Genomic DNA, 26,097 nt, shown 5'->3' with positions numbered 1-26,097 from the left:
AAAGTCTTGCAGATTGGTGAATAATCTGGAGGAGTGATTGTGTTTAGATGTTTATCTTTGTGTGGCCCAGCAAACCTCTCTGACCCTGAAGAAGGTCTGGGAAAATAATGAAAACAAGAATGAGAATTTCACTCCCATCTTTGTCCATGGATGTTTGCAGATGCTTCTGTCAGTTTATCCAAACTTGTATGCAGGTCGATGGCAAAGTGGGTTTATCAGAGACCATTGACTGTCTCAGTTTGGACTGAGTCAGTGTGACATCACCTGTAGAAAACGGTTTACTCCCAGCTCTAACCAAATGAAATCAATTCAGTCACCAATTTTTATCATATGACTGTTGCTATTTTAGAGCCAGACAACACCAGTAAATAGTGATTGGTCAAAGTTGGTCTGAGTCAGCGTTTCTATGGCAACCACTCTCGCCAATCAGATATAAGTTTGTTGGAAGTCCACACCCCTAACACTGAAAGCAGGCTACACAAAATCTGTCAATCAAACGTTTTGAATGTTGGAAGTGGGGGCAGCGGGCTCCGCCTACTTTTATTGAGGCACCGATTAGTCAGTTTACAACTTGCATAACTTGAACTACAGAAAATATATGTAAAACATTAGGATTATCAAGAACATGTCTAAAAATGTATCAGAGCAAGAATAGTCATTCTGACACATCTGTTTATTTCTCTTTAGAAGTTTAAAGAAAAAAGAAAATGATCTAAAATCCGGCAATTTGTAGGTAGATTGTTGCTGTCTTTTTAATTGACTTATAGCCGAGTCTAACTATTAAAACAAAGACTGAGCCTCATCACCGCAAAGACGTGAGGATGAGGCGAAATGTCCTTCAACAACACATATTCTCTGAGTGTGACTGTCTGCATCTGCATATAGACAGACATGCACGTGCACATGCGCGCACACACTTGTCTTTCAGTGAAATGACAGCAAAAGCCATTATAGATTCAGAAAGGAGGAGGGGAACCATAATTGCTGGGTCTCCACTGACTCTCAGCACCTCTAGCACTTCCCCTCCCACACCTGTTGAGTCTGTCAACACATGCACACACATACACACACACATACACACACAATTTAAAGCTTTTATCTAGTGCAGAATAGGAATCCAGAGAGAAAAAGAAGGCTAAGGCTTTGACCTTCAGTTTTTTTAATGAGACGTAACATTTACAGGGAAATCTTTGTTTAAACAACTCACTCAGCAGCAACTCAGGGGAAAAACACTTTTCAGTCACACTGGACGATCATTTTATTTCACTATTTTGGTTTGTTTTTGAACTTTTTTTGTCATAATTGAAAGCCACTTAATTTCAGTCCAGTTCAGGCTTTATTTTTGGTTATAATTGGTTCATTTTTATAATACTTGCATTAGCCGACATAGTTCCCGATATTCTGAAACAAACATATGTGCATTGATTTTTGTTTTTTCTTTGCTATTCTGGGACTTTTGCATTGTAAGTTAAAATTTATAGTTTATATGTTCGAATCTTTAATTACACTTCTAGTTTTGAATTAAAATTGTATTTTTAAAATGTTTCTACAACAACTCTATTTGTTCTGCAGTCTAAAAACAAGGAAGATGAACTGTTTCATTTTGTTCATGATCTTTTTAATTTCAGATGTTTTTAGTCAGAAATCTGAAGCTGCAGCTTCTGTGCCCTCATCACCTCACAATAAGCACTTTTCCTCAGATATCCAGTCGTCTAATTCTATTGTTTACTGTGTCGCTTCACAATTTCCCATTTGTCCAGGTCTTGCATGTGTGTGTGTCTTATTTTTCATCTTTAGTTTTGAATGTTTGCTTTTTAAATAATCTTTCCATTTCTTAGAAAATGTATGTTTCTATTATCCTGTGGTTTTCTTGTTTTTGGCTCCTTCAGTCTCCGCTCACATGACATTTACTCCAGTTATAAATCTCATTTGTTTAAATCACGATTGTATATACATAAAACATATACTACAACACAAGCATTGAGAAAAGATGCATTTCAGTCATCATCTGTAGATTTCGTACTATATTTAATGCTCTGCAGAAGTTTGCATCTCATAGAAAACAAAGAAAACCTTCGAGACGTGTTTTCCAAACTTTAGCTTTCCATAGACTGGCTGACGATGCTGAAACGATGAAGGAGCACTCGTCATCGCTCTACTCAGCTTTTATCAGTGTGTCTGCCTGAGAACAATTGAGCCCGTCTGCATACCTGCCATGTTTTGCTCACCTGTCTGCCGCACTTCCTGCCTCTTCAACCGTGACTCTGGTTACTTTTAGGGTTCATCTGGTTGGAAACTTTTCGGCTCAGTTGCTCAGAAATTTGGATTCTGATGAAACTTCTCTAATTCAAGGACTTTGGAAAAAACTTTTTTTTCCAGTTAACTGTGGGGCTCTTGGAAAACAAAATGAACATGGAAAAGAGAAATGAGGGAAAAGGCTGGAAAACAGGTGTCAAGAAAATGTTGTATCAGTAATGACACAGCTCTACTTTTTTAAACGTGACAAAAATAAGTAGCTGCTAAGCTGCATCAAAGTCTTTTGCTTCTCAACAGAAGTCCTTAAATTCTTTCTGGTCGTTCTTCTTTTAGCAGGTAAACCCTTTAATGACCAGGCAGCATGCCATTATACAGCCTTTGTTGTTCAAAAACCTTTACAGGGATGTGGTTTTGACAAAGGTTATTTTCAAAGTAAGAGTCTCATTAGCTGTTACACATGACGTTCCCCCAGAGGGACCTGTTAGCTGCAACCGCACTGGCTGGCTTAATCCCCCCAATCCCAGCTTTGAAGCTGAAGGCCAAACAGGCAGATGCTCTGCCTCATTTTAGATACTTTGGTTTGGACCAGCTGTGGGTTTGAACCATTCACTGTACATGGGAACTGGACTGAGTCACTCCTCCCCACTGGCATTGGAAAAAAGGAAGTACCTGCTGGTTCCAAGAAGCCAAAAATCCCATACAGCTATTACTCAGTTGTTCTATTGGTCAGAATAACCATTCTCGCTCTAATACCTTTTTTTTTAAACATATTTGTGATAATCCTCATTCTTTTCTGTATCACAAATTATTCAAGTTACAAATTGACCAATCAGATGTCTCAATAAACAAACGTATGTCGTCTCACATCCAAGGTTCAAAACCTTTGACAGATTTTGCGTAGCCCACATTCTAGTAGCAGGGGTGTGGCCTTCCAACATGCTCACTTCTGACTGGCTAGAGTGGTTGCCAAAGAAATAATGACTCAGACTGACTCGGAACAATCACTGCTGACTCACGCCGTTTGGATCCAACCTGCCACTATGGCGTCCATAGTGAAAAAAAAAACTACTGAATTGACTTCATTTGGTTGGAGGTAGAAGTAAAACATTTTCTGAGTGATGTCACACTCACTTCAGTTCTGACATACAGTCAATGATTTTTCATTTTTTCAAAAAGAAAGAATAGTATTAATTCAGACCTCTGGTGGTTCTCTACACTAGGCAGCTCTGAAAGCTCACCTGAACTCTGGTTGGTCCAAAAAGGAAAACTCGGGTTCTCTTGAGAAAGAGAATTTCTGTTGACATACAGATAAACTCTGGTGGACAGACTTTTCTCTACCCAAAGAGATAAAAAAAACAAAGCAAAAACAAAAAACAAACAGCCCACAGCTGAAATCTGAACCTTTCCAATGGACTTCAAGAGTCTGTTAAGGAGAAGGAACAACTCAAGTCTTTTTCTCTGTTACAACATTATTAGGGAGACTTTAAAATGGAAGCAGAGACGCACGCCTCTTTAGACACCGGCAGGCTCAAACAGACGTCCGCTCACGCTCCTGGCTTTCTCTTCTGCCCTGCAGTGTCTGGAGTTTGGCGAGGGCTCGGTCACGGGTGACATGTGCGAGGACCTGTGCGTGCTCGGGCGGGTCGAGTACAAACGCTGCCTCTACTACGAGAACGGCAAGAAGGTGATCGAGGCACACTGGAGAGGAAAACCCATCATCTTGAAGTCCAAAAAGGAGAACTTCTCCTCCTACGAGCCGCTGGGCATCCTGGACTATGAGGTGGCGTCCGAGCTTTACTCCTGTGAGGAAGACCAAAGAAGTGTGACCTAACTCTACCTTCTGCTCAGCAGGACACAGGAGAGGAGTTGTCTGCTCTTGATGTGGTTTTCTATGCCACTCTAGAGGTAAGTCCTTACTTTGAGAGCAACCGTCCTACTTCCATCAGTTGGTCTTCAGAGTGTTTGTCTCCTGTGATGCAGGTACGAAACTCTCTGGGGCTTAACGAGGAAGAGGAGTATGAAGAGCGGGAAGGAGGAAACATCAGCACTTTGGCCAAGCTTTGGGGGAAGAAGCTGAAAATGAGAAACACAAGTTACTCCAGAGCAGAGCTGGACTCGCTGTGGTCCCTGCTGCAGCAGGAGGAGTACACCTTCCTCAGGTAAACTGTTCTGAAGCTTTCTGATGGATCTGAGACGTCATTACCTAAAGGTGTGCTGAAGATGCTGATTTCACTGACCTGCACTGCAGCGTTTATTTCTGTTCTCTGTTATGTTCCTTTGTAATGGTGTCGTCTTAGTTCAGATGGTCCTGTTGGTGTCACCAAAGCCTCGTCTCAGGCTTAGGACAGGTTGGGGATCTTCAGGAAGCACTTTACTTGGGTAGCAGGCCTGAACCGGAACCAAAAGTGCTTCAGACAAAAACAGCATGAAAAGGGAATCTTCACAGAAACTTGTTTGATGTTTGTTTTAAAAACAGTACTGACTAATATCTTTTTTTTGTTTTTAATAAAGGCTGTCAGCTAAAGTCTCTATTGTTTAACAAAGAAACACAATTTAGTTTTCTAAACATCCAAAGAGTACAGATTTGGACTTTGATACTGTAAAGCAATAAAAAAAAACTGAGATCCTGAGAGATTTCAGCTTGTTATGACAGAGCAGCATGTCCTCCAAAGGTCCACCATGAAGACCAGATCTGTTGAAAAGATTACAAAGAAGGCTGACTGCCTGGAAACTTCCCTATCTCTCCAGCTAAAGGTTTCCAGGAAGAGACTGAGGCATAAAACTGATCAGACACTCTGTGAGCAGAGCCATGTCAATTTCCTGTCTGACAGGTTAGAAGACAAATCTGCTCCAAGTCCAGAAAAGAAAGAGGGTTAAATCAGCACAAATGTTTATCTGCTAGCAGAACCAACGTTTCTATACGTGACGTAGGATTTAGCAATAAAAGCAAACTAATGGCAGATGTGTGGTCACTTAATCTGGATACTAAATCTTTGTGATGAATGGTTTACACTCCATAATTTAAGCCTGTAACTGCCTGGTTTGCCTCTTTGCGTTTTTGTCTTAACCCTTGTGACCCACTAGACAGTGCTCTGAACCTTTTTTCTTCAATGATTTGTGATCTTCACTGGTGTCCATGGATTACATGAAATCTTTCCACCTTTATCCACCTTTGTCATGGTAGGGAGAACACGTCAAAGTAAGGTGGGGTCATCTAAGATAGCACAAGGGTTAATTATGACACCAAATAAGCGGTTTTTGAGTATGAAATGAAAGTATTGATTTTTCATTTTCATTTTGAGTCATTTGATGCAGATACATTTTGAAAATGAAAAACCTTTTTTTTAATCAATTTTAATTGTCAAATTAGACATTTCTAGATGAATTTTGCTACACATTTACCAGAGAACTTTTTGAAAATGAAATGTCAAATACCATGTTCTTTATCATTTTAATTAAGTGACAGAATAAGGTGTGTTGAAGAAGAGAATGAAAAAGCATTTTGACGGATTGCTTTTTCATTTTAATTTGAGTCAAAAAATGCAGCTTTATTTTGAAAATGAAAAAGCATTTCTGGTTTTGACTTTTATTTTTAATTTTGCTACAGAATCGCTTCCATAGTTAAGACAAATGAAATATTTGACTTGATATAAAGACCACAATGTTTAAGCATGTTTTGGACTGATCTATAGTGGAAATATGTTTTTTTTGATAAACCCAAATCTGTGTTATTATGTTATCGTCAGCCAAATTATTGTGAACTCCAAACTGTTAATCCATGTGAACCAACAATTTAGATAATTAACAACAGAAATTTGTTGTGATTCATCCTGAGACTTTAAAACAAGTAGGAGCTAAAGAGGAACAAATGTAATGAGGTTTTAGAGAGTGACGTCTGACGCTTTAGGACCCGTTCCCTCTGCCCAGAACCAAAAACAGCCTCAGAGTCTGGACTTTAATAGAGTTCAGATGACAGTCTCTCCTCCCAATTGTCAGAATCATTCTAACCTGAGGACGATGAGTTCTGCCTCACAACTGATGAAGGACGTCATGTCATTTAAAAATGTAAGCATTGGTTTTGAAAATGATTACTCTTGTCTGAACCTGTTGACTCAGCGTGTTGACTTTAGGGCCCCACAGAGCCAAAAGGGTTCTTTCTGTTTGAGTTTTTATGGTGTTTTAATGCCTGAAAGCACTTTGGAAAATGTCAGTCACACGTCCTGGAAACGTTTCCTTCAACTTGTTTTATGTCCCCGCGAATCCGAACACCTGCCTACAACAGTATAGGTACATGAGATTCCAAGTTTCTGAAAAGGTTTGGCCAAATCCTTTGGAAATCTCAAATTGGAGCCAAATTGTCCTGATGTACCTGGATAAAATAAAAGTACACATATTTTTATTGTATCTACCTATACTTCCCAGAATCCTGCAGGATCTAAGCAGCCATGTGGCCAAAGTGTTGGGTTCCTGCGGCCACTTCTACGCGGTGGAGTTCCTGTCAGCTGGACACACCTGGGACCAGAACATCTTCTCCCTGGAGGAGGTTGCTGTTCCCGGGCTGCAGCTTCCAGGCCGAGGGAGGTGGTCCGCCCGGGAGATGGTGCACCGAATCGCGCTGAGCTTCCTGGACATGGTGTGGCACTTTGACAACGACTTCACTCATCAATTACACCTCTGCGATATCAAGCCGGAGAACTTTGCCATCAGGAAGGACCTGACAGTAAGTTCCACATTAGGCATGAGTGACAGAAGCAAACCAGGAAGTTATAAGGCATCCAGGGTGTACCTCATCTTCCCCCTTCATTAGCTGGACTGGAGGAGAGTAACCTGGTACTGTAAAGAAAATGGATAGTTGATGTACTGATGCAATAAAAAAGTATTTTTGCCATTAAACCTCCAGATTTCTGTAAGGCTTACCAGTACATCACTACTATTTTAATTGATCGCATTTTTTTATTTAATCTTTAACCATCACACATATAGTTTTAACACAGATGATTGATTTTAGGGCGCAAACAAATTAAATCAAACTTTATTAATAAAGCACTTTTATAAAAACAAATAAAACATACCATGACCTCCGCACCCCTCCCCCCCCCCCTGCACCCAACATTATGAAACATAACATAACATGAGCAAAACTAGAAATAAAAGCAGAACAAGGTTTTTATTTTATTTTTTATAATAAGGGTCTGTCTAATTTAGCTTTGCCTTTAACAAGCTTTCACAAATCCATCCACCCACCCATCTTCAGAACCCCCCGAATCTTGCAGATCCAGATCTTTCTCCATCACAAAGGACCAAAACAAAGTCAGCATTGTTGCAGAAACGCAGTCCCATGATCTCACACTCTGGCCGTCCTGAATCTGTAAATGTAGCTACACTTTTTTCTGTCATTTGCAGCACTGCATGTTTTTCAAAGAAAATGTAATTAATTGAACAAACGATGGATTTCAGTCACTCTGTAATGATGACATCTCAGGAGTCCCGTGATGTGATGTGATGTGAGATCATGTTGCAGATAGTCTGCTAAGCTCCGTTTAAGTGTTTTCCTCAAAATCTAAAGTCCTCTGACTCACACTCAAGTGTCTCCTGCGGCCCTCCATCCAGGGGAGCAGATCTTTGAGAGAACGCTTGGACTGCACTCGAACCCTCACACTTATGGAATCTCTCAAATTTGATCACGTCTCTTCTGTTTTGTCGCTGTGCTATAAAATCCCAGATTTATCAAACTCATTACAGAAATGATGAAATGCGTAGATTAAAAAAAAACAAAAAAAAACAAAAGCTAAGACACACTTGAGTCACATTTGATTAATTTAATTATTATGTAAAGTCAAGAAGAGCTTGACTTATTGGTTGAAAAGAAGTGGGAAGAAGCGAGTTTACATAATCCCATCCCCACTGAATTAATTCATTAATTTTATAGCGTTACAAAATCAAGTGCTTAATGATGATTGATTGTCTTCAGAAAATAATCTGTCATTGTAAATCAAAAACTTTGGAGACTAAAGCAAAAATTTCCGTTAGAAAGATCACCAAACTCCATAATTCAACAGATTCCTTCCCTTGAACTCCACATTTAAAATTCATTATTACTTTTTTATGTGACGTCCGTCTAAGTTTCATCAAGATTTCTGACCTTTTCTTACTTTTTAATGTTTTTTTCAGGCCTTTGATGGAGTTTCGTTTAACCAGAATTCAGTTGTGGACTTTTTTCAGGCATTTTCTGCTGATTGCTGCTGTAACTGCAGTCTTTTTTCTGGAAAATATGTTTCTGAATTATTCTTGAGCAAGCCTTAGTGATGGGAATCAGCTATTTCCACATGAAATGCAGTAGTTTGATGTGAAAGGTGGGATCAGATAAAAGGTCAAATCAGCTCGTTTTAGAAACGTTAGAGGACAAAAATGTTAAGAAATAAAAATAGCCGTTTTATTTGGCTGGAACCTCAGGTCACCCCTGAGAATTCTTTCCCTTTAAACCCGACATCCTTTGATTTCCACTGTGGAGCCGCTTTGATGGAAAATGAACACAGAAAATCTGAAACATCAAACTACGACCGACTTTTCCTGCAGACTTTGAATGCAGCAGAGCGGAGAAGGTCCAGAAGGGTTCGAGTCATCCTCTATACAGATGATGTTTTGTGTCAGTCCCAGAACTAAAGCTTCCTCCAAACAAGACGCCAATTTCATGATTCAGCAGAAAGTGTTTCTGGAAAAAAAACAAAAAAACATTAGATTTGTTTTTGTTTAGAGGCTTCTAAGATATTTACAGTAAAATGTAACAGAGAAAATCATTTTAATGATTGAGTCTAAAGTGGTGTAAACTTTATTTCTGTTGAAAATGTATAACTTTTAGCCTCATAATCTTTATTAAGAGTTAAATTTTTCATTTTCTTTTTTATCTTTCTCACGTACTTTCTTTAGGAAAGAAAAGTTTAAGTTTTTTCATGTACCGTATGTTAAATTTCGGTTAATAAGTTTACTTTACATCAATACAATTACCTACTGTAAAGATTTGCCAATACATTTTTATTTTTAAAGAAACATAAAGAATATTTGATTTTAATTAAGTTTCATAGATAGATCACTTTTGCTGTTCCATTTTTCCTCACAAACAGATTAATTAATTAATTTGGTGTTTAATTAAAAACGTTTTATACCACATTAAAAATAATTTTGTTGAAAGGTTTGGGGGGATTTTAGCAAACATATTTTCTTCTCCAATAACATAAATATTGTGATGTTGAGCTCATGGCTACAGTTTCTTTATCCAGCCTCAACAATGCTGCTTTGCAGATTAATATTTCTGCTTTATTTTCTAATAAAAAGTTCCGTGTGACATCATATTTTAATAAGAAATATTAAATTTTGTATTAATAAAGATTTTTACGTCAATAATGATGTAAATAAAATGTTTTTCTACTTTCTAGGATGTTTTTCTATTTCACAGTTTTATTACAATGACCCAAAAATAACTTTAACAAAATAGATTTACCTATCAAAAAATTAAACTAGATTGACAACAGTCTGGTTTATTAAAAAAAAAAAGAAACAAACTAAGTTCAAATTCTGTTGTCTAAAATTTCAAATACAAACTTAAAAGGAGGGAACATTCTTACAGCAGTTTAAAATTTCCTCCGTTTACCTGTTGTTTTTGTGACATCTCTAACGCGGCGGTGGCCTTGCTCTCGCCGGCGCTCTCGTCCAGGTGGTGGCCATCGACGTGGACATGGCCTTCTTCGAGCCGAAGATGAGGGACATCCTGGAGCAGAACTGCAGCAGCGACGAAGACTGCAGTTTCTTCGACTGCTCGTCCAGGTGTGACGCCGTCAGACGCCGCTGCAGCCCCCGCCGCCAAAACAGCAACCTGCAGGTCAGAGGTCATGCTGGCCCTTCATCACTTTTCATGACAGCCCGAGGATGAAGAGGAAGAGCTGAAAGACTGAGAGAAAAAAGGTTTTCTAGGGAACTGCAGGAATTCTCAAAATCGGCGTGTGAGGAGTGATGTGGAGCGCTCCGTGGAGATAAAAAGAAAATCTTTGTTTCTCAGTGGATTATTTCACCTCTACAAGTAAAAAAATCTGAAATAGTAAAATTGTAAAATGAAGAAATATTATTTTAGACACTGACTTTCAATTATAAAAACACGAACCCCTGATTGTTGTTTTAAACCCAAAAATCCTGATAAATCACCAGTATTTAACTATTTCCTTTATTGTTATAATTTTAATTATAAATATTTTAATTGTAGGCATTTATACATATGCACACACACACACATATATATTTTTTTAACTGTCTTTTTTATGTAATATGCTAATCACTAAATCCTATAATATTTAAACTAAATTAAATCAAAGAAAAAGAAAAATTAAAATCATTCAAAGTAGTACATTTTGCAAATGTTTAAAGGACAAATCATTTAAAAAGGTAATTTGTATAACTCTGTCATTTAATATACATTAAAAGTTTCAGGTAACAATCAGAATTTTATTTTATCTTATGTGTAAAAATTAAATATTGATTCAATATAGATTATGATTAAACTTTGTTTTAACAGTTTTATTCTAATATATCTATATCTATATATATCTATATATATAGATATAGATATATATATATATATCTATATATATCTATATATATCTATATATATATATATATATATATATATATATATATATATATATATATATATATATATATATATATATATATATATATATATATATATAAATTCTTCTTTCTTTTTTTTTATCTGGACGAAACAAAAACGACGCCCCAGATTCTCTGTCGGTCGCAGGGTCTCCGTGACAATGGCCGTGTCCAGGCTTTGCGAAAATCCGTTTTCTGCCTGAAGATCAATCGTTTAGTCCAATTAAAGGAGGTAAAAGAACATAAAAAGTAAAGACTAAAGAGTTTTGGCAAACCAGAAAAGGACAAGATGTTAGTAAAAAAAAGAGAGAACGATTCAGAGAGAGAGAAAAAGATATAAGCACTAAAATGAAAGTGGTATTAAAAAATAATCTGTAAGAATAAAAATGAAATTGAAAGATTATAATCTTAAAATTGTTATGGAAAATCAGTCAAAGGTGCAAGTGGAGATTTTTCAGAAAGCAAAAAAAGGAGAAGAATGAGGAATAAGACAAAGTTTGAGTGAAGATATGAGTTGATGACACGCCACTCTCTGATTGGCTGATCTGAGGCCCCGTAGGTCAGCCTGTGATGACCCTCCGCCTGCCAGTCATCTCACAGAGAGAGCCATTGTGTGCTTAACGGTGTGTGTGTATGTGTGAGTGTGTGTGTGTTTGATGAAAGTCAGGTATCATCTGCATAAACACAAAACCACCTTCCCCTCCTCTCCTCCTCCTCCTCCTCCTCTCCTCCAGCCTGTGTTTCCTGTCATCTCTCTCCTCTTTATTCCCTTTACTCTTTATCTTCTTCCTTTTCTTCTTCTCCTTTGTTCTCACAGTTTTCCACTCTCACACAAATCCTTCATCTCCCCTCAGGTTCTCCACTTCATTTACAGATTTTTTCTACTCTCTTCCTCTTTTGTCATCTATTACATTTCTCCTTTGTCATCATCCTCCTCTCTGCAGGTGATCTGTGAGAAGATCTTCCAGCCCTGGTTTTCTCCCACGATCCTCGGAGCCAAAGCAGGACTCCCTCTGCAGGTAGATTTTCCTGTGTTTTTTTCTCTCTTGTTTCAAGTCTAAACTCTGGGAATGCTTTTACAGTAGATCGAAAGATGATTAGAGTGGGACTTTAAAGACAAACAGTTCTGCAAAAACTTTGTTTATGAACGTGTGTTTTGACTGACTGAAGAATACAGGCCATCACATGGAATAAAAGAGTCACAGTGGGGTTAAATATTTGTTAAAAATTATTGCTGATCAATGCCAAATACTATACAAACTAGAAGTGTTGTCCAAAGACACACTAAAGTGTGTTGCTTATAAAATTTAAAAGGCTGCAGTTCCGTCCATGACAATTTGGGATCAAAAAGAACAATTTCAGTTTTATTTATTCAAAGAGTTTAATATTTTCAGCCAATAAACCCTGGCGTCTGACAGTGAGGTTTCCGTCAAGCAGCAACTCCTGGCATGACAATCTGGCAAATCAACAGTAAACTATGAGACAGATTTGGAAAAATCAAACCACAAGCAAGAGAGCACAGTGCAAACAAATCAGGTCTGAGAACTGAGCCTTGGGGAACTCCACAGACAAAAGTTGAAAGTTCATTTTTGAATGTGATCCATTTAATTTGACATTTCAGTTCAAACTCCTTCCTTCTTAGTTCTTTCAGTCACAGGTGGAGCTTCTCCTCTGAGTCTCGCGGTCTCCCCTGTCACAGGTGGAGCTGCAGCGGGCCGTGCAGGAGTGCTCCGAAACAGACAGAGGGGACAATGAACCCGAGGAAGACGGGGAGCAAAGCATCCTGCAGCGTCTGCGCCGCATCCTGAACCGCCTCCTGCAGGAGGAGGGACCACAGGAAGAAGGAGGAGGAACCTTGGAGGGACAGAGACACGTCCATACAGCTCTGAACTTCTGAGGAGGTGAAGAAGAGCAATGAAGATATTGACCAGGATGTAAAATCATCCATAAAAATGAATGTGAAGGCAGAATTACCACATGGAGGAACCGCAAAGGAGCAGGAGAGCTGACCGAGGGGGGTTGAAAGTAAGAGAGTGGTTCCTGTTTTTATCGGATGTTAGGGTCCAGATTCTATTAGGAAGTGAATGACCACTCTGAAAAATAAGGTCAGTCACCTCACTGATCGCATATCCAGGCCGTTAGGCCTACTGCCCACACCCCACCCCTCCTAACGTGGATCAAGTGTGAGGCTGCAGGTTGTCCATCTGCATTGAGACAAATCCGTCCATGAAGGCTGGCGTCCGTCCTGGAGATGGTTCTCCAATCTCTATACAAGCCTTCAAAGTGATGTTGTAGGGTTTTTTTCACTTCCTGTGGGGACACTGGAAGTTTCACACCAAACACAACTGTGGCCACAAAGAACCTCCGTTTTCACAACGTCCTGTCTTCATCCCTGTTCAAAAGCAAACCCCCCCCCCTGACTCTCTTTGACTCACAGTTCAAACAAATGTGAGGATTTTTCTACCTGTGCGGTTTGATGTTTTCATTCTTTTGAACATCGTTCATAGTCTCCAGCAGAAAGGTTATTCTCAGTGAGAATTCAACAGATTTTTCTAGTTTAAAGAGAAACGCGGAAGAAGAAAAAACAGCTATGCAGCAGAAACTGAAGGGCCAGTGTGCAACATGTTACCTGGAAAGAAACAAGTACCTCCTAAGATGCAGTTCCTCCAAACATCAGAGCGACTGTGAGGAGCAGCAGATGGCGTCACCGTCGGTGCTTCTGCTGAGGCGCTCCACAGCCTGTCAGCACAGCTTGACATACTTTTTACAGATGGACAAAAACAAACCAGAACAACTTTTATCTGACTCTTCTTTTTATTTATGTTGTTAGCCATGTAATCATGTTTACACATAATTTATTTGTAAATATTGATCATTTTAAGAAAATACATAATTATGCATTAGGTTAAAGGTTGTGGTCATTTTTTTGGGAAAAAAATGTTACTAGTCTTTCTCATCTTTGTGCATTTACGGATGCTTTTTCTACAAAGTGACTGCAAAATGATCCTAAACTGAGACTTAAACCCACATTTATACTTACTGTTAGAAAGGTTCCACTGTTAGAAAATGTCTCAGCTGAGAGGAGAGTCCAAAAATATATTGTTTTTTGACGTTCAGAGGAACCTGGACAAGGTGACTCTAACAGGGCTGTGATGGTCCAGGCGTGTCACACAGCCACTACGTACATTTCTGCACATATTGCACAGATGAAAATTGGTCATACATGAATTTAGGTGGAAAAAGTGAGAAAAGTTGTGATCATGAAATTGTCACTAATGTTTCACGAATGAACCACGTTCAAACCACGGAAGAACTCAAAATAAACCACGCAAAGAACACGTAAATCAACAGAACTATGATTATTGCACTGTTTATATGTGATTCATGCCTCAATTACGTAATTTGAATGTGAGATGTTGGCCGCAAACGCAATATAAATGTCTTGCATCGGTGGGACATGCCCGTTAGAGGTGAAACGGTCGTGGAAAGCCACAATTTGCATATGCATCTTGCAAAGATCACTTACCGGGCCTTGATGGACCTCTGTGTACATCGATGAATGATAAACGCGAGAAACACTCACAAATTACATGTGTCACGCATGTGTCATGAAAGACTTAAATTTCATACGTGGAAAATGTGCTAAATGTATGTAGTGGCTGTGTGACAAAGCCTTAACATGCAAAGATGAAAAAATGAAACAAAAACATATTTTCGTCCAAAAACTGCTATTTCAAAATCCATATGAAGAACTTATCACATTTACATTTTCTAAAAATTTCTATTTTAAATGAATAAAGTAGTGAGCAAAACATTTGAATATATTTTTAAAAATCACTTAAACCATACATTTTTTATGCACATTTTCTTTTGTTTTGTCTTTTCCCATCTTTGTTTTTGTTCCATGATGTTATCAGCTATAAGAAAGTAGGTCAAGCTGTGCTCAACTATGGCTCCACTTTGCAAATGTTTCAGTGGAACCATACAAGAAGCCTCATGTTGGACCAGATCTTCAGGGTTTATTCCAGGATCCAGCAGCTTCTTGTTAGATCTTTACTGTGAACATTCATTTGTTTCCTTTTTTAATTCTGTGTCTCCACCTCATCATGATTGGTTGCTGCTGAAGGCCTTCAGCCTCCATGTTTCTTTCACACTTTAGTGTTTCTTTTCAGCATTTGAGGTCAGATAATTCATGAGGCTCAAAGAAAATGACTAATTCTGTGTTTTTGAAGGCATTAATATCCCATCACTTACATGTACTGTATGTCCCATGTGGACGAGATTTGATTTAATGTCGCTTAAGCTCATGTTTGGTTTGTTGTAGTTTCTAATGAAATTGTTTTTCTGCTGAGTCATGATCACACATGGTTGCAAGTAGCGGTGACCAGTGCTCTTTCTGTTTTCTTAGTGTTTGCTGCTCTTGATCAGATCCTCCTGTGTCCCTCATCTTTCACGTTTTCTGATGTTTGACTAATTCTTTGTTTTTTCACGTTAAGTTCTTCCAGGAGAGTTTGGATGAAAGTTTACAGAATTAAAAAATAAAAGCTGGAGAAACCGTTTTTCTGAAAGATTCTGTCGGCAAATGGATGTGTTTTAAACCATCAGAAAAAATGGATGGCAACAGAGTTTTTTTTTTTTTTTTTTTAAATACTAAGGGTAAGAGTAGTGCTGCATGGTGGCACAGTAGTTAGCTCCACTGTGCCACTTACAGTAAGAAGGTCCCTGGTTCAAGTCCCAGCTAGGGCTCCTGAACCAGAACATCATTGAGGGACCTTTCTCTGTGAAGTTTGCATGTTTGGAGTTTGCGTGTTCTCCCTGTGCATGTGTTAATCTAAATTGTCCCTAGGTGTAAATATCGGTGTGTGATTTTGGACACTCCAACCTGTGACAGACTGGTGACTTTGCCCACAAGTGACCTGGATAGGCTTTGGCAGCCCCGTGACCCCGAAAGGGATAAATGGATTGGAAAATGAATGAATAAACTAAGAGTAGGATCAGTTGACTGCAGGGCCTCTGGAGCAGATATGGTCAGAGTCTTTGTTCTGTGAAGACAACCAGGAAAATGTCTCCTAGACAACAACATGAGGCTGTTGCTCTCATTAAAATGACAAAAGGCGTTTATTTAAATATACACCTTGTGTGTCAGAAGAGCCACAACCACTGTTGTAACAGTAAAATATGTGCAATACAAGAGCCTTCAACTCTCATCTGTCTGCTCAACTGTTGGACAAGACAAGTTAAAAAAAAAAAAAAAGAGTCTCCTAATGCCTCAGTCCCAGCAGCCCTTGTGGGTGACTACAGGCTGTATGTGTTTAAAAAAAGGCAAACATATGTGTGTCCCATACAGGTTGTCTGCACAAAATATCAAACTCGTGCACCACTCAGTGAACCTGTAGAGAAAAAATATACAGGAACTTTGTTTTTACGGACATGCTTCTGGCGTCAGGTTGTAGTGAAAGCCAAAGGCTATATCACACAGCCACTGTGTAGCCGCATATTACACGGATGAAAATCGGTCTTTATGTGACATTTTTACAGATGTATCATGAATGAACCACGGAAGAACCAAAAAAAATGAATGAATCTAAATTCTGTTTCTTACTCTCAGGCTGGCCCCTGCCTTGCTCCTTCCTGGACCAACCGTGGGCCGGTTGGGTGGCTGCCTGGAGTGCGGAGCGGGTCCCCCTTGGGGGGTCCTGGCTCGTACCTGGGGTTGGGGCGGGGGAATGCCCAGAACTCCTGGGTGGTGGTGGGGTGCTCGTCTGGGGCTGTGGGCGCCCTTCTCGGGTGGGACCCTGCGTTGGGCCCTCCCGGTGCGGCGGGGGAGGCTGCTCTCCTGGTTGGGGTGGGGTCACTCTCTTTCCCCCCATGTCTCCCTGCTCTCTGGCTCTGGGGGCCTCGCGGCAGTCCTGCTGGCCCTGGCCTGGGTGGCGGATGTGATCGCCCGGGGGGCGGTTGTTCTCTGCCTGCTGCCGTGTGGCGTTGGGGGGTTCTGGCTGCCGCTGCTGCTGCGGCGGGGGTCTTGGTGTGGGGATGGCTGGAAACTCTCCCTCCTTCTTTTCACATTCCACCATCCATTTTAGTAGAACATAAACACTCACCTGAGCACAGGTGTTAGCTCACCTTTGCACTAATAGTTTGCAAGATTGAATTTCAATCATGTTTGAAAATCATTTGTGTTGGACCGGACGGAAAAGGAAAGGAGGGAAGAAGAGAGAGGGATGTTAAAGGGGGGGGGGGGGGTAGGAGGGTGATAATAGAAGGGGGGGGGGGGGGGGGATAAGACCATGAAGCATCATAAAGCAACAAGTTTACTGGATGTTTATCACTACGGTAAGGTTCAGGGGCCTCATTTATAAAACTTTGCGTAGGATTTGCGTCAGAAGTGGCGTACGGATGAAACATAGGACGTGCGTACGCACAGAAATATTCGGAGTTATAAAACCGTGCGCACGCACATCCTACGCATCTTTCTCTTAATAAATCACAACCAATTCTAAATGCTGCGCAGCTTTTGCGGCTTCATGACACGCCTATAGTTGCCCATAAATAGTCCGTGAAACGCCCACAAATGAATATTCATTGATTGCGAAACCATGCCAAACACGGAGAGAAAATCAAAAAAACGTAACTTCTCTCAATGTGAAGTAGAAGTTATCGTTGGCGAGGTGGAAAAGAGGAGAATAATGTTGTTTGGAGGGCACAGTGTGGGCATTAATAATACCAAAAAGGCACGTGAGTGGCAAACGGTGGCAGACGCCGTAAATGCTGCAGCCTCACAACCTCGGACCGTGGCCGAAATAAAAAAGAAAAGGTCGGACATCAAAGTCAAGGCAAAAAAACGTCTAGCGCTGACCACCCCCCCCCCCCCCCCCACACACACACACACCCGTGTCTGCCATGGGTGTGTGTGTGTGTGGGGGGGGGGGGGGGGGACACCGGAGCTGACCCCTCCTGATGAGAGACTGGCGGCAATAATTGGGGAATCCCTTTTAAGTGGAGTGGTGACTGAGGCGCAGGGGAACACCGACGCGCCAGATGCACGGGGTGACACACCCCCAAAAGCCCGCAGAGGAAGTCGGAACCGGCTCATAAGCCACTCGTCCTCGTTTGCCAACAAGTCTCCTTGCTGTCTAAAGATGCGTTCACTCCGAATTCTTCCATTTGCCACATCTTCTAAGAGCGCAAGATCAGCCATTGTGCGTCATTACGCATTGTGATGGGGCATTTTATTTCCATCTATTTAATTACATCTGACAAGCTGCAGATGTCGGTAATATAATCGACGTGGAAATGGGAAATTGATCAGCAAATGTAATTTCTTGTTGCTTTCTGAATGGTCGAGACATACGCCATACATGGTTTTATCAAAAATAAAACAAACTAAAGGCATATGCATGAATACCATAATTCTGTAGCTTATGAAGAAATGTTTTACTATGTAAACAACTTTCCCCAGTGGACAATTAATGCATCTCTCTCTATCTATCCATCTGTCTGTCTGATTGCACCTATATCTGCTCCGCCAGACGGACACATTGACGGGAATGTCAGTTTTGTACATTATTTCGTTCTGTTAAATATATTATTTATGAGGATGAATTGCATAACATGCCAATATTGTAGAAAATATTTCACTTTTCTTTTTGCAAATATGTGTTCATTTGAATTTCTGTTGTAATTTTCGTTTGATTTTTTTGTTTGTTTCACTGCTGATCGGTCCAACGGGTGTTCGTGTAGGCTGTTAATTGTAAGACTTTCTTTGTGAAGTCTTCATGTTATTTCTGAGAGGCAGTATTGTCATTTTCACTTTCACATGTTTCTTCCATCTGCCGACGGTGTCGCCATTTCTCATTTCACCCGTTTTTGTGCGTACGCCTGGGTCAGAGCTTGCGTGGAGGACCGCACATTTCCCCGTCAAGTTTGCTTTTTATAAATCTCAACTATTGCGTAGAGAGTGGCGTACGCCTTCTTTTGTGCGTACGCAACGTTTATAAATGAGGCCCCAGAACTTTTAACGCGGCCCAACAGCCACCCAACTCAGTCCGCGACAATTTGTTTAAAACTAAATATACAAATGAATGTGTGCATTTGATTTAATTTCAACATTTTTAAAGTACAATAAGTCTGTGGATTCTTTTTAATAACATTGTTATTCTGTTGCTAATAAATGATGAGTATTTTTCGTGGTAGTTTTGCTGATGGTCTAGTCTGGTTGATACGTGGTGAGTTTCTGCTTCGTTCAGGCGTTGAGACTTTAAACGTCATCGTAGGTCTGAATGTTCTGTAGATGTGACAAAGACTGCTCACCTGCAGACCTGGAGCCAAACACACACTCACGCTGCAGTGAGTGACGGGAAGCGGGTTTTACGTTTTTACAATCCCTGCGCGTTTCACCTGCTGCCTGTCCCCACAACACCTCACCCCCACCCTCTGCTTTCTTCCTCACACATCCCGTCCCCGCATCTGCGCGCTCTTTCTCAGAGACGGGAGCGCAGTTTTAGGCACGTCAATTCACAGGTTTCCGGGTGGTACAAACTCTGTGAATTAATAGACAATTTTAAACTTATACTAGTGCTGGCGCAGATTTCTCTCTCTAAGCACCGCTACTACTGCTCGCCTCTGGCATCGCATCGCGCCCGAGAAGGACTGGTCTAATGAAAAAAAAAAAACTATAATTAAAGATTTGTCTGCGAGCCACATGTGACCATCAAAAGAGCCATATATGGCTCGCGAGCCTTAGGTTCCCGACCCCTGCACTAGACAGTGCTCTGAACCTTTTTTCTTCAATGATTTGTGATCTTCACTGGTGTCCATGGATTACATGAAATCTTTCTACCTTTATCCACCTTTGTCATGGTAGGGAGAACATGTCAATGGAAGGGTGGGGTCATCTAAGATAGCACAAGGGTTAAACATAAATTGGAACATTATTCAACATGTAAGCTGAAATACAAACAGAGATGACATAACTAGATCCAGACATTTGCATCTTGTGTCATTCCTATGTAAATCCTCAGGTTGGAGAATGCGCCTCTTTTCTTCTCTAAAACTTCCTCTCTAAGAAGTTAAGAGTTGGTGCCAAAAGCCTCCAGGCTCATTGGCTGATTAAAAAAGATTTAAATGCTGTTCAGGACATTTGATTCAATCTGCTTCGCTCCACTTACTGCAGGAGGTTTTGCTCTCATTAGACAGAACTTGGATTTCACTTCTGCTGAAATAAAAAGGAAAAGTAAAGCCTGAAATCAGAGCTGTTTCCTGGAGCGTAAATCAGTGAAGTCATCCGCCTCATCTAAATGTTTCCAGCAGCCACTGGAGAAGTAGTTCCAACAATCCTAGAGAGGAGCCTGACCTTCAGCACACATTAAATCAAGTCGGCTTCTCAGAGAGGACAGCTTATGTGGGGGTGAGGGGGTAAGCTGATCCCACCTCTCAGTCCGAGGAAAACCTTTTCTGATCCAGAAGCTAATTTAAAATCTGTGAAACTTTAAGTCTTCTGGGCTGGTTGGAAAGTGTTAAACCGCATTAATGTGAGGTTGTTTAGCTCTGGAAAGACCACCAACAGATCAGTGATTACTTCACATCTGCAGGTCAGACACCTTCTGCTTTCACTGCAGTTTTAGTCTATTTTTACAGTTTTTTTTTCGTTTTCTGAAACCTTAAACCAAGTTAACCAAACACGATTTTCAAAATCTGGTCTAAATATACAAAATACTTAACTGTAGAGTCAAAAGCTAACTGAAGACTCTGTTGTCAAAACCTACACACACACACAGCAAAACACTTACAAAATGGTTATTAAAGAATGGAAACACCTCACCCCCCAAAAAAGAACAATTAGAGTAAACATTTAGAATGTCTTTTGTTTTTGTTTTACTGCAAGACACGGTTCACATTTATTGCACTTCACCATCTTATGTCTGTGCGGGTCACACCAGAGGACATCATCCACATCCCAGACAATGTTCACCAAAGCCACACAACGGGAAAAACATGATCTCGTGTGCCTCGTCCAGCCTTTACAAGACACATTTCAAGTGTCATCACAAGCCATCTCAATGGCCTGCCACAGGTTTTCTCGAGTGTATGGTTGTTTCTCGTAAACCTTCCAATACTAAGAAAACTGGGTTAAGGAATGGAGGACACAGTGGAAAAAAACCCTACAACTTGGGAATTGGTGTTGTACAACGGAGTTTAAGGGCCACCAAAAAAAATAAAATTAGTTAAACTACGAGATTTTAAGTCGTATGAGAAAAAACTCGTAAATTTACAAGAAAAAAACTCGTAAATTTACGAGATTAAAGTGGAAGTGAACACACAGAGCAGCAAGTGAACGCCGCGCAGAAGAGCAGACCGACTAAACTCAATTGAACAGGTGAGCTGAATGTTTATTGATAACGTTCCAAATGTTTGGAAGCTCATTTGTTTGAGTTACGATTTATTAATGTTTTATTCATTGATGGGTGGTTTGCAGGATCTCTGCAGCCCGATGAAACCGTCGGTGTCCCTGCAGCTGTCCACCTGAATCCTTTCTTCCTCCACCAAAGACAAGATTTCAATGTTTGTGTGATGCCTCCGTCCGTTTTTAAACCTATCCGGAAATAATTTCGCTGGGGACCCCTCACTGGAAATTTACGGTTTGAAGAAAGGCAGACTGTTCCGTTTCAGACTTTTTATATTCTGGAATGAAAATGTTCAGCTTTCTTGGGAGGTTTGGGTTTGTCGTTTGAGCTTTTCAAAATATAAACTGTGTAATAGGCATTTGAAAAGATTAAAAAATCTTAAACTCAGTCAAAAAAAAAATTTGTAATAATTTTATCATTTTTATAATTTTTCACCAGATCATTACAATAAAGAGAGAATGTCAGAACTGTATTTTTTGAGTTTCTGGAGGGCTGATCCAGGTAAAGGATGTAAACTTGTGTCAATCAAACTGGATTACAGTTACAGCTACTTGGATACATTTACTTGCTAGACTTTATTTTTTTCTTTTACTTTCAAAAATGGTCCTAATTAATAATCCATGTTTCTTTTACTTGTGTTAAGAACACTTATCTCAATACTTTTTTATTTAGTGTTTAAATCCTGGAAAAGAATTAAAACATTCAACTTCTTTTATCAGCTCTCATTTAAATGATTTTTCAAACAGTGTCATATTGTTTTATTCAAGAACTTGACACTAATTATTATTTTTTAAATGTAAAATAGTTTGAAATTCAGACTGTACTTTTGTTTTAACTGATTTTTTCTTTACACTTTTCTTGGAGTATGTGGATCATTACTATTCTATTGGAGTATTACATGAATGTAGTACTCTTACTGATTATATCCATCCATAAAATACTACTGTCAGATGTTGAGATCTGCTGGATACTAAGACACACATAAAAAACTCAGTTTTTAAAAATTTTTCTATATTTTTTGTGATGTTTTCTTAAACAGCAAATGATAACGATAATGAAAGGAATATTAAAAATAATGTTTTTGTTTTGTTTAAATCATTCGGATAAATTAAATCTTCATTCAATAAATTGATGAAGACTGTTTTTCAGAAGTAGGAGCTCGTCACACCGATGTACAGAAAAATGCTCATTTTTTGTGACTTTCTGATAAGAATTTCTTACAGGTATCAAGAAGATTTCATAAAATAATTTTAAAGACAGGAATTTCTTTGCCCCGTGTTTGTTTTTGCAGCAGTGTGAGCCCTGCTTGAGGTTCAAAACCACATAAATGCAGATTAACTGCTGCTAATTTCACACTGAGCTGAGTCTGAAGTGAGACATATAAACCCCCTGGATTAAAGATGTGTGAGAGTGTGTAGGTGTGTGTGTGTGTGTGTGTGTAGTGGTGGGGGTATTAAAATGTCAGCTGCTTTAATGAGAAAAGACAATACGGGTGGAGGGGGGGCATCCAAACATCAGAGTGCTGCTTTTGACGGAAAACTGTGATAAAGAAAATCCGATGTTCTATTGGTGACCCGATCAAAGGTTTTGTTGGTTCTGGTAGAGGGGTACCACAGGTTTCTGCAGCCCTCTGAAGCTCTACCTGGATCACTTCCTGACTCAGGATCTACCTGGTCTGGTGTTTCTACCGATATGTTAAATGCTGCATCTGTCAGAAGGGAAGGAACATCAGCTTCACTGAACGTATGACCATTTTTTAAATGTTTTTTTCCTTAATAAAACAGTAAGGAGCCAGTATTCGCATCTTAGTAATTACTACAGCAGGGATAAGCAATTCCAGTCCCCAAGGGCCAGTGTGTCTTCATGATTTTCTGATATCCAAGCCCTAATCATGACTGATTACCTGGTTCTGGTGTGTCCAGTCATATAACATGAAGGAATGCTGCCCTTGAGGCCTGGAGTTGCCCTTCCCTGGACTGGAGTGTGCCGTAAGGACGCTGTACAACATCACAGCATCACAATATACTTACCACATGCATGACAATCGTACTTTCCACTTTCCATCAGGGCTGTTGTGCGAGCCTTAGGGGAACAGCAAGACATATCTGTGCTCCCTTTAACCCTTGTGCTATCCTAGGCACTCTAACATTGGGAGTGGGGTCATCTAGACCCACTAGACAGTGCACTGAACCTTTTTTCTTCAATGATTTGTGATCTTCACTGGTGTCCATGGATTACATGAAATCTTTCCACCTTTATCCACCTTTGTCATGGTAGGGAGAACACGTCAATGTAAGGGTGGGGTCATCTAAGATAGCACAAGGGTTAAGGTGTGTCTGCTGCTGTCTACAAGTCTGTATGAGCCCAGACAACCCAAAACTCTGCAACTCCCATACGGGTATGGTGTATCACAGTGTATGTGGTAAAAACAAGACCTTTTGACAGACCCAATCTGCATTGACAGGTTTTTTTCAGTTGACCTGGGAACAGCTTAGCATCTGCTAGAAAAGCAGAACAAGGTCAATGGTTGTCTCGGGTTGTTCCTATGTGACCCAAACACAGACAAGCGGAGTGTCATGGATGATGTCCAGGGGAAAATCCAAAGCAAAGAAAATTTTCTTTGCAGAGAAGACAGAGAAGACCCAAGGATGTTTTCCTCAGAGACATACTGACATGAAGATTGGAGATGTCAGTTCTGACCTTTTACTGTTTCTTTAATATGCTACAGTCTTGAGGACTCTGGTCTTATTGGACCAAAGTCCTACCCCTTTCACTGAGGCTGAGCTTCTGCAATTTGGATTATTTTCACACCTTTTTACAAAATCACTGCTTAGTATTTTAAGATGAGAGTAAAAACTTGTTTCAAGCTCTGCCGGATGCCTGACAAGATCAAATGAGGGCTGACTGAACCAGGGTCACCTGTTCTTGGGTTGCAGAAGGTAAACGCAGGAAAGTCGCTGTTGGTTTTTTTTCTTTTTACCATAACAAGAATATACCAGAATCAGAACCTTAAAATTGACAACAGGCAAACCAGCAGGAGACTTAAACCCATCAGAACGTAAACACGCTATTAACCAACGGTGAACCAAATCAAAAAAGAATTGAGGGTCCAGACGAGCCCGGACAGTAAACAGAGCCAGAAAATGAGAATGAAAAGCAGCTAAATCTGGACTGACTTTTGACATCAAAGCTGGACTCATGTCCTGATCTTGACTATTCTGACATCCCCCGGGGGGGCATTGTCTCACACAAACTTGTGGTCATGAAGTCTGGAACATTAAATCGCCCTCTGCTGCCTGAACCCACTTTCCTCTAACTGGAACAACAGCTGACCTTTGACCCTCAGCAGCTCAGGTGCACACCTCTTCAGGTGAGTGGGGGATATCTGTCCACAGGAGCTGCGTCTTCATTCTGGAGGCCAGATTCTTCCAAAGTCAGAGAACAACAATGACTCTGAGCTGGCTGACTAAGCCCCCCCTTACTTTAATGTCACGGTCGGGCAGCAGCTTTGAACCGGATGAAAGCTTTTCTCCGTCCACGCTGGAATGGGTTTTCAGATCCTCGCAGGATCAGGCTGTTCCAGGTGAGCTCTCCCGGGCCGCTCAGATGCAGCCAAGCAATGCTAACCAGATCAGTTTCCTCCATCTGGCTGCTGCCGCTCCTCTGATCACCGCAGCTTCAAAGGCCTGCAGCGCCCAACCTTAAAGTCCTGCTAGAGTCTAGGCACGGAGGCGAGGAGGTCTTCATCCAGAGACCTTCAAAGCCTCTCAGGCTCTTTTTACTCTTTCTTTGAAGAAATTCTTAATCGTTTCTCCAAAGAAACACACAAATAAATCCACAATAATCAGCAAAGTTCTTAGATTCTGTTGTAGATCAGAAAGGTCATTCAGAATCAGCTGGAGGCTGAAAGTGCTCTTCATGGAAGAGCTAAGACACGCCTCCAGCTTTCTTCCATCCTTTTCAGGCACCACTCCCAACCCCACAGTCCTCAAAAGACGGTCATGTTTCCTCCTCATCCTCCTTCTCCTGTTTGGTTCTGTCATGGCAGAACTCAGAGGATACCTCACAAGACCCAATAACAGACTCTTTTTTAATCTGCATTTGTGTTAAAGTTTTTACTAGCAGGGGGAGGTGCCTCATATGCGATGGACAAACCCTGGTTTCATGTGAACTTTTCATTTCCGTTAAACTTTTTTAAAATTTGGCTCCAACTGTTTCCAAGCTGGATGTTTTTTTAACCTTCTGTAAAGTGAAAACACTCAAAAGAGCATTATATGATGCTTAAAAGCCCTCTAGTGGTTACCTGTAGAACTCAGCTGGCAGCAGTTGATTGTTGTTTAAGTCTTCAACACCGAACACGTCACCGGCCACACTTATAAACACCGTAGTTCTTCTAGTGTTTACGCAATTCTTGTAATTCCAGTGGATTCTGAAGCAGAGAAAGCCGGCTGGCACTAACATACAACAATTTACAGTAATGCAGTGTTTACGTAACCTATCTAAGTTAGCTGATGCTGACGTGGAGGAAAGCAGCTTTGCGCTGTTATGTGACATATAATGGCACAAAGCCGGTGTGGAAAGCCAATTTTCATCAGAATCAGCTAATCACTCTTAGATTTGGGGTATGTCGAAAATACCATGTTGTTTAAATGTTGCTGGCAATATTTTAGTGTTAAAGGTTAAACCCTCTTAAAGCAGGAAATGCAGTGTTGTCCCTCAGATTCACATAAGTGGAAGTATATTTTAGCTGTGTTTGAGGTTTAAAGCTTTTTAGATGAAG

At 40.3% G+C, this 26,097-nt stretch overlaps 1 protein-coding gene across 3 annotated transcripts in view; it reads left to right on the top strand.

The window, feature by feature from the left end:
- The window catches only part of fam69c (family with sequence similarity 69 member C), a 45,161-nt gene extending 29,688 nt beyond the window's left edge, over positions 1-15,473 (top strand). For 2 of the 3 annotated variants that reach the window (XM_023950337.1, XM_023950336.1), the window contains exons 4-10: positions 3,833-4,036; positions 4,105-4,161; positions 4,237-4,415; positions 6,679-6,976; positions 9,968-10,132; positions 11,859-11,933; positions 12,614-15,473. In XM_023950337.1, the coding sequence (XP_023806105.1) occupies positions 3,833-4,036; positions 4,105-4,161; positions 4,237-4,415; positions 6,679-6,976; positions 9,968-10,132; positions 11,859-11,933; positions 12,614-12,811 (1,176 nt within the window). In that variant the 3' untranslated portion in view covers positions 12,812-15,473. The remainder of the gene's footprint in view (positions 1-3,832; positions 4,037-4,104; positions 4,162-4,236; positions 4,416-6,678; positions 6,977-9,967; positions 10,133-11,858; positions 11,934-12,613) is intronic. The other variant, XM_023950338.1, reaches the window with a different exon arrangement.
- The last annotated feature ends 10,624 nt before the right edge of the window (positions 15,474-26,097 follow it).

Source organism: Oryzias latipes, chromosome 20 (assembly GCF_002234675.1).
Source record: "Oryzias latipes chromosome 20, ASM223467v1".
Classification (NCBI taxonomy): domain Eukaryota; kingdom Metazoa; phylum Chordata; class Actinopteri; order Beloniformes; family Adrianichthyidae; genus Oryzias; species Oryzias latipes.
Note: the sequence above shows the minus strand (reverse complement) of the source record. Positions and strands in the feature narration are given on the sequence as shown.